Source organism: Antechinus flavipes, chromosome 1, assembly GCF_016432865.1.
Source record: "Antechinus flavipes isolate AdamAnt ecotype Samford, QLD, Australia chromosome 1, AdamAnt_v2, whole genome shotgun sequence".
Lineage (NCBI taxonomy): Eukaryota > Metazoa > Chordata > Mammalia > Dasyuromorphia > Dasyuridae > Antechinus > Antechinus flavipes.
This window is the reverse complement of record NC_067398.1, coordinates 610388721-610405082: the sequence shown is the minus strand read 5'-3', so window position 1 is coordinate 610405082 and position 16362 is coordinate 610388721. Positions and strand designations below refer to the sequence as shown.

Below are 16362 nucleotides of genomic sequence, written 5' to 3'. Positions count from 1 at the left end.
GTGAATTTTAAATCTGAAACAGTTTTAGACATTAGAAGTCAATTATTTAACCTCTGTATTTTACAGATAAGAAAACTAGAGCTAGAGAAGCTAACTCCCTTGCCCAGAATCACACAGATAATTCATTGTAAGGAAGTGGGGACTAGAATGGGTTTGAACTTATTTAAGATGACTGAGAAAGATGTTAATAGACCTTTTTTTTTGCATCAGTTCATAAGAACTCTGACTCCCCTTCTCCCCCTCCCCACACATTTATGCCACAGCAGGAGTGGAGTTATATGCAGCCAAGTAAACCACCTGGGGATGAGGCTGAAACCTGGTGGTTTATGATTGGAATTCATCAGCATGCGGTGACAGCACCAGCTTATTATGGTGACAAAGTGTTAACTAAAGAGCATGGATGTTCCACTTCAACACCTATGCCTGTATCAACAAACAGGCCAGGGCCCCAAAACATCAAAGTCTTTGTCCTTCCTTATTCTTTATCTTGGATCTTTTTGGCTTGCCTCTATGAAAACATAAGAAAGCTTTAGAAGGAGGTGGGTGGGATGCTTTTAAAACACAACTTTTTGATTCATGGTTGTCCACTTTTATGCTTTGGGTAATGTGTCCTTGTACCATTCTTCTTCTCCATTGAAATGCAAGGATGGTAGCAAGAAAAAAAAAAAAAATCTATGTTGTTGGACAGCAGCTCTAACCTAGAACATAGTCCTCCACTGCTCTCAGAGTTCTTGACTCCAAAGCTTTTCATCTTTCTCTCTCCCTCTTTCTATCCTACTCTCTCATCCTTCTCTCCCTCACATCATCCTCTCTCTTCTTTTCTCTCCTTCTCCTATGTTCTCTTCTCTCCTCTCTCTTCTTCCCTCCCTCCCTCTCCCTCTCTGTCTCTGCCCCCTCTCTTCTCTTTCTCTGTCTCTCTATATTTTTCTTTCTCTTTCTCCCTCTCTCCCTTTCTCTCTCCCCACTATCTCTCATTTCTTCACTTCTCTCTCTCATCCCCTCTCTCTTCATTCCTCTGTATTTCTTTCTCCTATCTTTCCTTTCTCTTTCTTCTCTTCCTCCTCTCCTGCCTCTTTTTTCTTCTGCTCTAATTTAACTCCTTCTCTCCTCTTTCCTCTTCTCATTCTCTCTCTTCCCCTCTTTCTTGTCCCTTTCCATTCCTATTTCCCTCTCTTTTCTCACTCTATCTCATATGTATTTGTAGGTTTAACATGGGTATCATATATTCATATATAGGTGCACATGTATGTTTCTGTTCTATATTTATCCATTGATATCTATATCTACATATGTGTGTAAGTATGTATCATTCTGGAGTTTAGATGCTTAAAGAAGCTTCCCCATTTGAGATTCTTGTCAACCCTTGTAAACCTTGTGCTATCATGTAAACATTCCAGAATGGAGGGGGGCGGTATTTTTTATTCTGCCAATGATCTGTATAGCAAGAGAAACAGAAGAAAGCAACCTGTTTTGATGATAAATTAAGAAATATGAAAAAAAGTTATTCTTTTACCTCTTTATTTCTAACCTCATGACCTGGATAGGGAAGAAGAGCCAGACCCTGAACTTTTCAAAATACTCCCTAAGCCCATATTGGTCCTTAGGGATTCTAAGGTGTCTGTGTCCCATAGAGAGGCCTATGGAAGAGTTTCACTCATGCTATCACCAAGGACACAGGTGGAGAAATGGATTAGAGCCCTGTTGTGAGGAACTCTCCCAGGGATATTGGATGGTGAGTTAATTCACGTTAGTAACACATTTTATGCATCTCTGTGGTAAAGTGCTTTATGAAAGCAACTAATTTCCCATACAAAGGACATACCGTTTGACATGCCCAGCAGGGAAAGAGGGGCATGCTCAGGAAAATACAGTATAAATTTCAACAAGCTTCTTACCTACCTTTTGGCCCCATGGGACCCACTTTTCCATGCTTTCCCTCCTCTCCCTTTTCTCCTTTCTCACCGTCATCTCCTTTAGGAACAAAAAATAAGATATGGGGAGCAGTTCAAATAACAACACAATCAATTGTGTCTCAGAATGCAATATTATTCATTCTAGAAAAGCATTCAGCATCAATGAAACAAGTATGTGTGTGTGTCTCTCTCTCTCTGTGTATGTGTGCATACTCATGTTTAAGCAGCACAGAAAAGGAAAAAACTTGTAGCATCTTTTCTTTTTAGCTATAACATCCCCTTTCAACCTTTTTTGTGGCTCAGAAAGAGCTAATGGTGAAAAAACACACAAGCTGCTAAATCATGTTACAGGAAGAACCCCTGTGTGTTGGGCTAGTCTTTATTTCTCTCTAAAGTCAACATTTTAAGAAGTCAGGTGAACAGTCTGCATCCCTAGTAGGTGCTTAATACATGCTTATTGAATTGAGTCATGTACTTTGAAACAAAATTACAACTGGGGCTTCAACCTCTTAAATTTGAGAATGACTGCTGCCTTTCTACATTGATAAAATGAGGAGGTTGTATTTGATCATCTCTAAGGCCTCTTCTGGGTCTAGATTTATACTCCTATGATCTCTGGCTAGGAATTGTCCCTGGAAGACTCTTGAATCTGTGCTGTTTTTTGTTTTTGTTTTTGTTTTTTTTTTTTTTTTTTTTTTTGTTTTTGTTTTTGTTTTTGTTTTTTGTTTTGCAGAGGACAGAACAAAGATAGTACATTCATTAGCGCATTCCCTTAAATTGTAGCATTAGAGATTCAAGGTAAAGATTTTTATCTCACACTAAGTGGTTGACAACCCATCAACAAGCATTTATTAAAAGTCTGTTATATGCCAGGTATTGTACTAAAAAGTCAAGAAGTCATTCTGTGAAGCAGAAAAGAGAAGGGAAAGCCTTCCAGAGAGCCAGTACAAAGGTTCAGAGATGGGAGGTATAGGATTCTTTGTGAGGAGCAGCAAGAAGGTAATTTTAATTACTTCAAAATGATACAGTTGTAAAATGAGTAATGAATAATGAGACTGGAAAGATAGGTTGGGGCCAGTCTGTGAAATGTTTTGGAATCTCAATAGATTGATCAATAGAAGCAAAAAGAAGCTGATTGAGTAAATTTAGTGAATCAGTCAAAATGATCAGTTCTGCACTTCAGGAAGATTATCTTGGCAGTCCTATGTAGGAAGACTTGAAGCAGAGAGAGACTTGAGGCAGAGAGACAATTAGGAGGCCATTACAGTGGGAGGAGATGAGGAACTGATTGTGGTGCTTGCAGTGTTTTGTCATTGGTAATGGCTTTGATTTTCTTATTTTCTCAGGGGGTAAGGGAGAAGGAAGGAAGAGAATTCAGAAAATAAAATAAAATAAAATAGTATTCAAAAAAAGGAGAAGTGAGATTTGAGAATCATTTGAGGAATGAGGGCTAAATAAAATGGAAAAAGCCTTGGATTTTGAAGTCAGAGGATTTGGCTTTAAATGTCATCTCACTTACTATTTGTGTCCTTGAGCAAGAAAACAATCAACAAGCATTTATTAATCCCCTTGTATGTGTTAGGCATTATGCTCATACCTGCTATTCACTTTACCTTCATGGACCTCCATTTCCTTATCTGTATAAAGAAGAGGTAAGTATCAAAAATGACTTTTAAGCTCCCTTTTAGCATTAAATCCATGATCCTTCAACTTTCAGAGCTGGAATGGAATTTAAATAGTTCTTAGAATCAGCTTCAGATGACTCTAAACTTTAGAAGTAATTTCCTCCATCATTTTACAAAAGTGTAATCTGAGGACCACCTTCTCTGTGGGATGGCATGGTGTGTTGTACTTCGAATCAGAAAAAGCTAGTTTAATACTCATCTTCAGCATTCCCTAGCTGTATGACTAGAGGTATAATCTCACTGTATCCCAATTTTTTTCTTCTACCAAATGGGGATACCAATAACGGCAATGCATGCTACATAAGGTTGTTGGAAGGTTCCAATGAAACAAAATACACTTTATAAAATAAAATAAATAAAACTAAATTAAATAAATATAAAATGAAATAAATTTCCTGAAGCTTAAAGGAATATATATATATGTATATATATATATATGCATTATTCTCTGATTTCAACACTGGTAGATTATCATTGATTAGAAGGCTGTGGAAGATTATGTCTGAAATGGTGGTCATAAGTTAAATGAAGATCTTAATGAAATGAAATGAAAATCTTAAAATCCATTTCAGGTTTAAGATTTTCTGACTACTTTGTTGTTAAATTGTTATTTCAGTTTTATATGACTCTCAAGACCTCATTTGGGGTTTTCTTGGCAGAAATACTGAAGTGGTTTGCCATTTCCTTCTCCAGATCATTTAATGAATATGAGGAATTGAGGAAAACAATTAAATGACTTGTCCAGAATCACACAGCTAGTAAGTGTTTGAGGCCAGATTTGAGCTTATGAAGAAGAATTTCCTAACTCCAGGTCCAGCAGTCTATTCACTTTGTCATCTAGCTAGTAGTTATCACTTAGAGAAAAAAAATCTACTATATATATATATGTGTGTGTGTGTGTGTGTGTGTGTGTGTGTGTGTATGTATATATATGAAAATCAGATTGGTCCAAAGGTAATCATATAGTAAAAAAAAAAAAAAAAAGGTGATTGAGAATGATATTAATACAACTTCTTCCTCATAATTCATAAGAACTTTGCCTCTTTCCCCTCTCTCTATGCCTTGTGCCACAGCTGGTGTGCTATTATGTACAACTAAGAGATCCATTTGAGGATGAAGTTGTCCCTGGTTATGACTGGAATTTATCAACATAGGGTGGCAGCACTAGCTTATTATGGTGACAAAGTTAAAAACAAAAACAAACAAACAAACAAACAAACAAAAAAAAACAGTTGGGATGCTCCAGCTTGGCCCTTAATCCTATGTCAATAAGTAGGCTACAACCCAAAGCCAAAAGAGCTTTGTCTTGAATCTTACTCCTAGATCATTATGGCATGGACACTTGCCAACAGAAAGAACCTATAAAAGTATGCTTTGAAAAAGCATAGCTATATGGTCCACAGTACACCATTTTTATCCTTTGAGTAATATCTCATTGCAAAATTCCACAATTGAGATTCCCTTTTCCTAATTTAAAAATAGCTACTTGAATCAAAAAATTAAATAAAAAACTGTAAAATAGGATGAACTTATACATTCATAGGCACACAAATCTCTCCCTTCCCTCAGGCTAAGAACTTGCTATAAGGATAAGTCTCTAAGAATTTGAGCAAAGAGCACAGCTAACTTATATTTCCCTTTTGAATAATTTTCTCCAAATGCAAAACTATTTTTTAAACTAACTTTACACATGCATGGGTTCTGTTATATCCTCTTGAATTGGACTTAGATCCTTTATTTCATTGTGAATTGGAGATTTGGTTTAATATCAACTCTGTTAAGATATTAGGGATACTCTGTTTTCCATAGCTAAATTCCTTCCTAAGCTCAGCCACAGCAAAATCCCAAAATTGTTTCATATAATTATTGCATTGTTTTGACTTATACCAGGTATTCTCTGAGCTCAGAGTAGAACCCAATGTATCCATGATCTGTCTATGAACTCTTACTATGAACCAAACTTGTCACATTGTTGCTGTTACCCCTCATTGTCAGCAACAGCTCACAGCACAGCCATCAATTTAAATATTGAGATTTGGACATACTAAAGCTGATCCCCCTTCTCGGAGGAGTGGGCTCTTAACATATGCTCTCTTGCTAGCAAGCTATTTCCCTCACTTTGAAATTAAACTTCTGTTCGATTCTTGCCTCTCCTGTCTCTAGCTTGCTCTGCTTGGCTTTGGCCACCCACAAGTTAGAGCAGATTTAGTCTGCTTTACAACTTCCGTTTTAAAAGTCTTTCCAAATCTGTAATGCAGGGTACACCCATAATCTCATTTGAATCTATTATAACCCTATATGAGAGGTATTATTATCATCCCCATTTTACAGAAAAGGACTCTGAAGTTCAGAGAATTTATGTGATACATCCAGGTTCACATAGCTAGTTAAGTGTTTTAGGTAAAATTTGAATCCAGGTCATCTTCATTTCATATCCAGTTCTGTTCATTAAGAAACATTGTGCTTTTTTTTTGAAAGACCATTAAAAAAGATTGATCACCACCTATATTTTGTCTTCTTAACAATTAAATAATATGTAATTATAAAAAAGAATTGAAAAAATCCTCATAGTCATTGAGGAAGCTAGACAAAAGTCTAAGAGGTCAGACAAATTTCCATGATTAAGATTTATCCCCAAACAGTTATATGGTGCTTGAAATTTCTCTATTAGAGATTCATTTATTTGGATTTTGACAATTTCAGACTGAATGCTCATGTTTATCATGACAATTCATAGATTTAAAATATGACCATGTGTTTGAATAAATTAAAATGCAAATACCTCCAGGAACGAGAGAAAATGTAACCTAAGAAAAAGGAAGCAGACTCTAAGTAGCTTAGAACAAATATTGCAGGTCTAAAATTGTCCCTGAAATATAAATGATTCTCTTAGAATTCTATGTTTAAGTTGATGACTCATCATAGAAGTCAAATCAGTGTTAAAGCTAGAAGAGGTCTTAGAGATTATCTAAATTAGTATCTGGGTGACTTTGGCCAAGTTCCAGTCTCCCAGGGCCTCAGTTTTGAGGTCTTGGATTTGAAGGTCTCTTTGTAATTCTATTTTCTAGTCCCTGCCCGTAATATTATAATGGTAGAAATAAATTCTTGAGCTTAAGTAACAGAGTTAAGATTGCAAATATGGATAGGCACATGCTGTGGATCCTGAAAGGAATCTCATAGGGTGAGTCAAAATCAAATCTGCCTGTGTGCAATTTTTGGTGAAGGTTAGTTCTAAAGTTATTTAAGATCAAGGGACATGTAGTCAAGTCACCTTGTACCATTTCCAGCAAAAATATTTGAACTCATAGCACAGAGGATTTGAAGTCCTAAAGCAGGACTGAAATACTAAAGTATGAAAATAGAAATTTAGGACTTCGTCCAATCTAAAATGTCAGAGTTTGCGTTCCCCTTCATTTTTTTTTTATTACCAGGATCTCAATGTAGCAATGGCAATTCTGCAAATACCAGTTCTAGAATATTGAAAAGCCACCATTATGCATCTGATAATTCATAATCCTTGCCATTTTTTTTAGTCTTTTAGTCATGTCTGACTTGTTGTGACCCCATTTAGGGTTTACTTGACAGGGATACTGGAGTGGTTTGTCATTTTTCTTCTCCAATTCATTTTACACAGGAAGAAAAGTATGGCAAACAGGGTTAAATGACTTGCTTAGGGATAACTAGCTAAGTGTCTACAGCTAGATTTGAACTCAGAAAGATAAGTCTGTCAGACTCTGGGACAGTTATTCTATCCACTGTGCCTTATCCCCTGTACAACATTGTCAAATAATGTCGGGTTTTTTGTTTTGTTTTGTTTACCACCCTCCTTATGTTTTCCTTGTTGATTCCATCACATGACAAACCCTTTCTTGCTTGCCAAGCTTTTCCCCATCAACCCCACAGCTGACACTAAGCAAGTGTTTGTTTACTACTTGCCTATTAGAACCCTCATTAGCACATTTCTTTGAACTTAGTTCCAAGTATCACAAAGAAGAATGAAGAAGGAACATATCCATTCACTGGTCCAAATCAGCAGCATAGGAATCAAACAGGATTTTGGCACTGATTGGAACCTATAATCTTTACACCCCTCCAAATCACCTAATTAGTGCATTTTTAAGTGCACCAAATTCTGGTCCTTCACTTAAAGGCAACCCTTATTAATGCCCTAGATTTCTTTACCCCATTCATTTTCTACCAATTATTCCAAATACCACATTACTCCCTACTCTTGACCCATCTGTGGCAGTATTATTGGATGACCACAGAAACATGCTGACATGTCAGATTGAAATTTTTGGCTACTTCATTTCTTTTTTTTTTATAGCTTTTTATTGACAAAACATATGCATGTGTAATTTTTCATCATTGACCCTTGCAAAAACTTCTGTTCCAACTTTTCCCTCCTTCCCTCCATCCCCTCCCCTAGATGGCAGGTAGGCATTTAACATGTTAAATATGTTAAAGTATATATTAAATACATTATATGTATACATATTTATACAGTTGTCTTGCTACATAAGAAAAATCGGATTTAGAAAGAAGGTAAAAATAACCTGGGAAGAAAAACAAAAATGCAAGCAAACAATAACAGAAAGAGTGTAAATGTTATGTAGTGGTCCATACTCATTTTCCAGTGTTCTTTCACTAGGTATACCTGTTTCTGTTCATTACTGATCAGTTGGAACTGATGTGGATCCTCTCATTGTTGAAGATAGCCATTTCCATCAGAATTGATCCTCATATAGTATTGTTGTTGAAGTCTATAATGATTTCCTGGTTCTGCTCCTTTCACTTAGGATCAGTTCATGTAAGTCTCTCCAAACCTCTCTGTTTTCATCCTGCTGGTCATTTCTTACAGAACAATAATATTCCATAACATTCACATACCACAATTTACCCAGCCATTCTCCAGTTGATGGGCATCCATTCAATTTTCTGGTTTCTAACACTACAAAAAGGGTTGCCATAAACATTTTTTGCACATACAGGTCCCTTTCCCTTCTTTAATATCTCTTTGGGATATAAGCCCACGGCTGGATCAACTTTTTGAACATAGTTCCAAATTGCTCTCCAGAATGGTTGGATTCATTCACAACTCCACCAGTAATGCATCAGTGTCTCAGTTTTCCCACCTCCCCTCCAACATTCATCACTATCTTTTCTGTCATCTTAACCAATCTGAGAGGTGTTTAGTGGTATCTCAGAGTTGTCTTAATTTGCATTTCTCTAATCAATAATGATTTGGAACACCTTTTCATATGGGTAGAAATAGTTTCAATTTCATCATCTGAAAATTGTCTGTTCATATCCTTTGATGGAGAATGGCTTGATTTCTTATAAATTTGAGTCAATTCTTTATATATTTTGGAAATGAGGCCTTTATCAGTACCTTTAACTGTAAAGATGTTTTCCCAGTTTATTGCTTCCCTTCTAATCTTGTCTGCATTAGTTTTGTTTGTACAAAAGCTTTTTAACTTGATGTAATAAAAATTTTCTATTTTGTGATCAATAATGATCTCTAGTTCTTCTTTGGTCACAAACTCCTTCTTCCTCCACAGGTCTGAGGATCCTATGTTCTTCTAATTTATTTATAATCTCATTCTTTTTGCCTAGATCATGAACCCATTTTGATCTTATCTTGGTGTATGGTGTTAAGTGTGGGTCACTGCCTAGTTTCTGCCATACTAATTTCCAATTTTCCCAGCAGTTTTTGTCAAATAGTGAATTCTTATCCCAAAAGTTGGGGTCTTTGGGTTTGTCAAACACTAGATTGCTGTAATTATTAACTATTTTGGCCTGTGAATAATCTATTCTATTAATCAACTAGTCTATTTATTATTGGCTACTTCATTTCAACTGGACTACCTCCATCCTCACACACATTTCTACTTAATGTCTTGCCAATTCACTAGATTATACATAATGGCTATTATAAATTACTATTTTCAAGTTATAAATCCAATTTCCTTTCTCCTTACTGAAGTCATTACACATAATCTCTTGTTTCCTTCTATTCACTTCTAAATATCTTTGTCATTTGATTCCTGGGTACTTCATTCAATCCCTGGGATCCAATGAGATGAGACTCTAGTCAATGTTTCATCTCATTTTCTTCTTGACTTTGAACAGACACTACCTTCTTCTCCTAGCCTACCATGTTGTAACTAGGAAATCTCAGCCCTTGGGATTTCCTCCCTTATCTTCCCCAGAACACTTTCCCCAGAAATAATCTCACTCATGTTTTTTAATTTATTCTTCCCTAGACTTTCTCTAATTCCTCTTTGTACATTGAAGTAGTTATCCTTCCTCCTCTCCAAATGTCAATTTTCATCATTCCCTATTTGCTATGGGCCAGAACTCTGAAACAAAGATTCTTACAAGGTGTTAAGTCAGTGGAATTAATAAAGACAATGGTTATCTAAGTTTGACATGGTACTTAATAGTTCTCTAGTTCAGTACATGTACTTAGTACTTAATACAGTTCTACAAGATTCACACCTATGATAATGTAATTATAAGAGAGCATATAAACTGGGACAAACTCAGCCAGAGTGAGAGCCAGAGAAGACAAGTGGACTGGAGGCTGCAGCACAACCCTGGGAACTCAGAGATAGATTCATTCATCCCATCCCATTCATTCATTACCCTACACAACCTTGGTGGCAGGGCTCTCCTCCTTAGCTTCTCCACTGAAACCAAGACTCTGGTAGTCCTCTAAGAAAGCTAGCCTGGGCCCCATGAAAGGAGACAAGATTGCGCTTTAACATCTGGCTACTCTTGTGGTGGTTACTGAACTGAAACGAAGGCTGGTCCCAAGACCTCCAGAAAACCAAACAAGAACATCACATCTATTTGTTGTCTTCATCCTTTAGAATGTAAGTTCCTTTAGGGCAGGAATAAGGGTTGTATTGATAAATATGTAATAATTGGCTCTTGAAAAAGAAATATGAAAAATATTTTTAAATTTAGTGTGCATTATCACCATTCCCCCTTCCTTTTCTTAAATTTAGACAATTAAAAAAACAATAAAAATGTTGATTTATAGCATTTGAATCTTTCAAGGTATATATATTTACTTAGAAAATTTAAAAATTGGTTCTCAGAAGTCTGTAAAAGCTGTAAAAACCTTGCACACCTGTAATAGGAAATGGTCTTGTTTGCTTATATTTATTTATATCCCCAGAGCTTAGAACAGTAGTTGGAACACAGCAAGGGCTTAATAAATGCTCTATCAATTTATCTCCTCTGAACTTCATTTTCTGAGGTTATCATGGATATACTAATCACTCAGTTCTCTTTTAGTCATTCACTACAATTTTTCTTAAGCATTAACTCTGAAAGCTACTCTGTCATTCTTGAAATTCTCTCCTATTGTTGTTAACTGTCAAACTGCTTTCATTGTTCTCTAATAATTCAATCCAGATTTAAATGTCTTATTTGACTAGTTTCTTTTTTTTTTTTTCAATTATTTGAGCATTGGCCAGGATTCAGTCCTAGATGCCTGTTCTCCTTATACATATTCAGCAGTCATTTATATTAGAAGCTGCAGGGGAGAAAAAGATGTATTAGACCTTATAATTTACAACCTAGTATAAGAAGGCACACACACACACACACACACACACACACACACACACACAGAGCTACAATAAAAGACAGTAAAGGATTCAGTTCACCTAAATGGCAAAAAGTGATATTTTTTTTTCTCTTGGAAATCTCATTACAGAATCATAAAACCTTAAAGTGGAAAGTGATCTCAAAGTTCATCTAGCCTTATTCTTAATTGATTAACAGTTACCTCTATAATTTCCCTTACCAGTCACCATCCAACCTTTGTTTGAAGATCTCCCAGAAGAGGACCCATCTCAAAAGGCAACCTTGGGATGGTTCTATCAGAAAGTTTTTCCTTACATGAAGTCTAAATTTTTCCCACCATAACTTTCATCCATTGCCTTATTTTTTTCCTTCTGGGATTAAAAAACAAAAAACACAAAACCAAAAGTCTAGTCTTTTTGTTTCTTTAGGAAAATAGTGTTGAACCCAAATAGAAACAGGACCACTGATCCATAGTTAAAAGTCCCTGAAGACTATTTATTGACTTTACCTATTCTATTTTTAAAAATATTTCTCAATTACATTTTAATCTCGCTGAGCCACTCCTGCTGCATAGAGTAATAGACTGTGTTTGACATCACTCTTCTATGACTGTATTCCTAGTTCTTTGAACAAAATATTTTATAGAACTAAGCCATTTATGAGGTACACTCACTGGTTCACCTGCCATATTCCTTTACAGATCTAACCTGCCATTCAATGGCATACTCCGCCCTCATGGCATATTCTTTTAATGGACTCTTCCAAACTCCTTTCCTTCATAACGTTCTTACTTTCCAAACTCTATTTCATATTTACCTCTTCGTTTTACCTCTTCATTTTATCTTTGACCTCTTCTAAATAAAAGTGCTTTTTGGCAAAAGAAAAAAAGTTTTATGAAATAAACTTCAACACAAACACACACACATATATTACAGATATGTGTATATATTTTACCATATTAATTGCCTTCCTCTAGACTCCACCTTTTCATTGTTATGCTACCGAGACCTTGGAGAAACTGATCGAATCAATCTATCCTTACATTGATAATAAATAGCAAACTGAGATTTGAACTCAGATCTTCAGACTCCAAATCTAGTCTTTTTTTCTGCTATACTATATATTGGGGGCAATTTGTGAAGCATGTTAAATTCTAAGCTAAGGAGATAGGGTTTCATTCCTTGGATAAAGAAGAATTTATTCAATTGTGTCTAATTCTTCAGGACACTATTTGAGATTTTCTTGGCACAGATACTGAAGTGATTTGTCATTTCTTTCTCTAGCTTATTTTATGAAGGAAACTGAGATAAACAAGGTTAAGTGACTTGCCCAGATTTCAACTCAGGAAGGTGACCTTTCCCAATTCCAGGCCTGGTTTTCTGTCTATTGTGCCACTTTGCTGCCCCAAAGAAGAATTACTGAAAATTTTTGAGTAGTAGTTATGGAATGAATAAAGCAGTGGTTCAGGGAGATAAATATATATCATAGGCTAGCAGAAGAGATAGGAGATTTAGAGAGCTTTTAGAAAGATAAAGGATTGAAATAGAGAAGTGGTAATGGAATTAGAAAGGAAGATAATTATTGGCATAAAACATAGTTCTAAGGTAGACTCAAGAAACTCTGGTGGTAGATTAGATATAGGTGAGAAAGAGAAGAAAGTAAAGAATGAATCCAGTTTCAAGACTAAGAGAAGGAAGAATGGCAGTATCATTAATAGAAATAGAAGAACTAAGAAAGCGAGCCAATTTAAGAAGTTGAATAGTACAGTTTTTGACATGTTTGAAGTGAAGGTGGACCATCCAAGTAGAAATGTTTGGTAAATAGATGGAAATATGGGACTGGAGCCAGGGAGAGAAATCAACGCTAGGGAATAGGTTTAAGAGTGATGTATAGTGGTAATTATTGAAACCATGAAAATAACTGGATGCAAAAAGCAGTAATTGATCAATGTCAAGTTAAAGGAGGACTACATTTGAGTGCTCTACCACATGGAGTTTGAATTCATAGAGGTGGTCAGTCTAGAAGGAGGGAGATGATACTCCCCTGCTTTTTTCACTAGTAAGACAGAATCTGTAGAATTATGTTTAGTTCTCATCAGGATATTTTAAGAGGAACATTGACAAACTTGTGCATATCCAGAACATCCACAGTGGTGAAAGGCCTCAAGACAATCAATCAAACAAATAATAGTAATTTATTAATTGTTTACTATCTGCTTGGCAATGTGCTGATGGTATAAAGACAAAAATAAGACAGACCATATCCTTAAGGAATTTATACTGTATTGGGAGAGTAAAAGAATCACTTGGAAAATTGGAAATGTTTAACATGGAAAGAAAAGACTTAGAGAAGGATATCACAGCTATTTTCAAGTGTTTGGTACAAAGTCATCTGAAAAGGGGATGAGATATGTTCTGCTTAGCCCCAGAAAGCATAAACAGTGAGTGAAAATTATAGAGAGACAGATTTCAGCTCAATTTAAAGTAAAGACTTTCCAGGAATTAAAACTATCAAGAGTGGAAGTAACCACCATGGGAAGTAATAAGTTCTTCTAAACTGCTACAATATTTACTGCCTGTATCATTAACTTGACTATAAATCATGTACCACCTTTTGACATCTCTTCAATTGCCTTGAGCTATTATTTAAATTTTATATTATTATTTAATCTCTCACATATTTTTGTCTTGTCTCTTCAACTCAATTGTAAGATTCTTGAGAATTTCTTACACTTCTTTTTATGCTCAATTATTTGCTAGCCCTTAATGCGAGGGCTAGTAGTGAGCTTACTCATCACATTTCATTCTCAGCTTCTTTATCTGTAAGGGAGAGAGAAAAATGTCCTCTGCCCATATCAGAGTGTTATTTTGGAAATGGAAAAGCAGAAGAATAAAAAAAGTTATTTATCAATTATAATGAACTCTATAAATGTAATGTATTATTATTATTATTATAGCAGCATAGATACTTGAGTTCAAATCTAGTCTCAGATACTTCCTGTTTATTTTTGGCAATTCAATTAACTTCTGTTTGCCCCAGTTTTCTTAGCTGGAAGGTATTATTATTATCATTATAGCAGCATAGATACTTGAGTTCAAATCTAGTCTCAGATACTTCCTGTTTATTTTTGGCAATTCAATTAACTTCTGTTTGCCCCAGTTTTCTTAGCTGGAAGGTAGAAATAATAATTGTTCAAGTTTACAATAAATGTGCAATATTTATTATATAGGGGTATGTATATATTCTTATATTTTATATATGGATTATATATGCTTATACATCATTATAAAGTTACATATAGTTTTAATAAATATAGGATATTTATTGTATAGTGATATATCTGCATATATTTGTGTGTCACATACATACACATACATACATACATATATATATGTAGTAAATATGTGACTAAAACCTCCTAGGTTGTCTTGAGGATCAGTTGAGATAATATCTATGAAAATCACTTAATATACTGACTAATATATGGTAGGTACTATTTAAGTGGTTATTCTCTTTCTTCCTCCCCTTAATATTATATTTTGAATTGATCCCTCCCTCAGATTTTTGACTATATAGTTTAATGATCTATGAGCTATCTGAAAGACTACCTATGGTAAATTGTGTATAGACCTGGCCTGTGACAATACTGGCTGTATGACCTTGGGTAAATCATCAATGAGCATTAGTAGAGGGGCTTTCCTTAATGGAAATTCTCCTTTCGAAAAAAAAAAAAAATCACCACTCCAGTCCAAAAACTATAAACTATATTAATGACATGCTAGGCTCAATAGTTGCATTATGCAGCTCACATTTGGGCTATAAAGCCTGATCAAGAAAGCAGAGTATTGTTAACATTCTACATTCTCTTCTATGTGATCAGCTATGTAGCTACTTTTGTAGTTTAAAGTCTTATTCAGCTGAGCAAGAATTATTTCTTAGAGCCCACAAGCCCTTTGTAGTCACTCCGTGTCTAAGGAGAAAAGCTAATATTGTGTTAAGGAAAAATACAGAATTAGTTGCTTTTCCCTCCCCTTCAGGTCTCATTCATTATTCAAATGCATCATCGGGCAAGCTGCTAGAAACACATATAAGTAGCAATGCAATATTCTGGGAGTACAAGGAATGCTTGCTTCTGTTTTCCCTAAATGCTCCAGATTGAACAGTTGTGGTTACTCTAGTCTTCATAGGAGAGATTTAGGTGAATATTAAAAAGAAACTGAGGTATCTTTTCCCATGTCCTGATCCTAGGAACCTACTTTATCTTCTCTGTGCTTTTTGTTTTTATTGACCTCCTTGTGAGAAGGAGTTTCTAGTGCTAAATGATACCTAAAAAGCAGCATTATGCAGTGGAAACATCATAATGCATTGGAATTAGCATAAGAAAAGCTGCAGCTCTTCCATTTGTATGACCTGTGACAAGTCTTTTCCTGTTTCTCTTCCTGGGATTGTGCCATATGTGTTTAACAACTGATATTCCAGGAAAAAAAAAAAAAAAAGTATAGGCAACTACACATTTAAATCCAATATCCACTATTAGCATTTTTCCCATCACTTTCTTAAGTCTAGACAAACAGCAGAATAATAAATCAAGCCCCAATTTGTAACTTTTGCCAATTTCTAAAATGTAAATGTGCACAATGAGAATTTAATTCAACTCTCAAGAGCTAATTTGAGCCAGCTCCAACACATTCTTGCCTGAGCTTCTTGTTTCTTAATTTATAAAATGAGAGTAGGGAGAAAGTGTTCTAGCTGGGTTCTAAAATTCTTGAGGGAAAGAAAGAGTGTTTTTAAGTCTTTATTTCCTTAGAGTTTAGATCAGAGCCTGATAGATAATAAATGCTTTGTAATTTTTTTAAATTGATTAGTCAGCTCTGTTTCAATTTTAAATTTTTGAGCAAACACATAAAAATCAGCAATGTCAAATATTTGGTTTGGTCCAAAAAGCCAATCACACAAGTTCAAAAGATTGAGATGACAAATATAAGACAGAGGAGGAGAATGATTAGATGGCAGTACATATTAAAAATACATATATGTTTTAAGATGCTGAAAGCTCCATGTGAGCTAACAGTGGATGTTACTGCCAAAAATTACTATCAACTTCCACAGTATTTTGGGACTTTTGCTTCTGTTGATATGGGAACTGCCTACAGCAATGTAAGCAT

At 35.2% G+C, this 16362-nt stretch overlaps 1 protein-coding gene and 1 long non-coding RNA gene across 3 annotated transcripts in view; one reads left to right on the top strand and one right to left on the bottom strand.

Moving 5' to 3' along the window:
• Nucleotides 1–16362, bottom strand: part of COLEC10 (collectin subfamily member 10) — a 59660-nt gene that overhangs the window by 19378 nt on the left and 23920 nt on the right. The window contains exon 2 of the mRNA XM_051971018.1: nucleotides 1900–1971. Coding sequence (XP_051826978.1) covers nucleotides 1900–1971 — 72 coding nt within the window. The remainder of the gene's footprint in view (nucleotides 1–1899; nucleotides 1972–16362) is intronic.
• LOC127544397 (uncharacterized) overlaps nucleotides 1–16362 on the top strand; it is a 107355-nt gene that overhangs the window by 67258 nt on the left and 23735 nt on the right. The window lies entirely within an intron of this gene.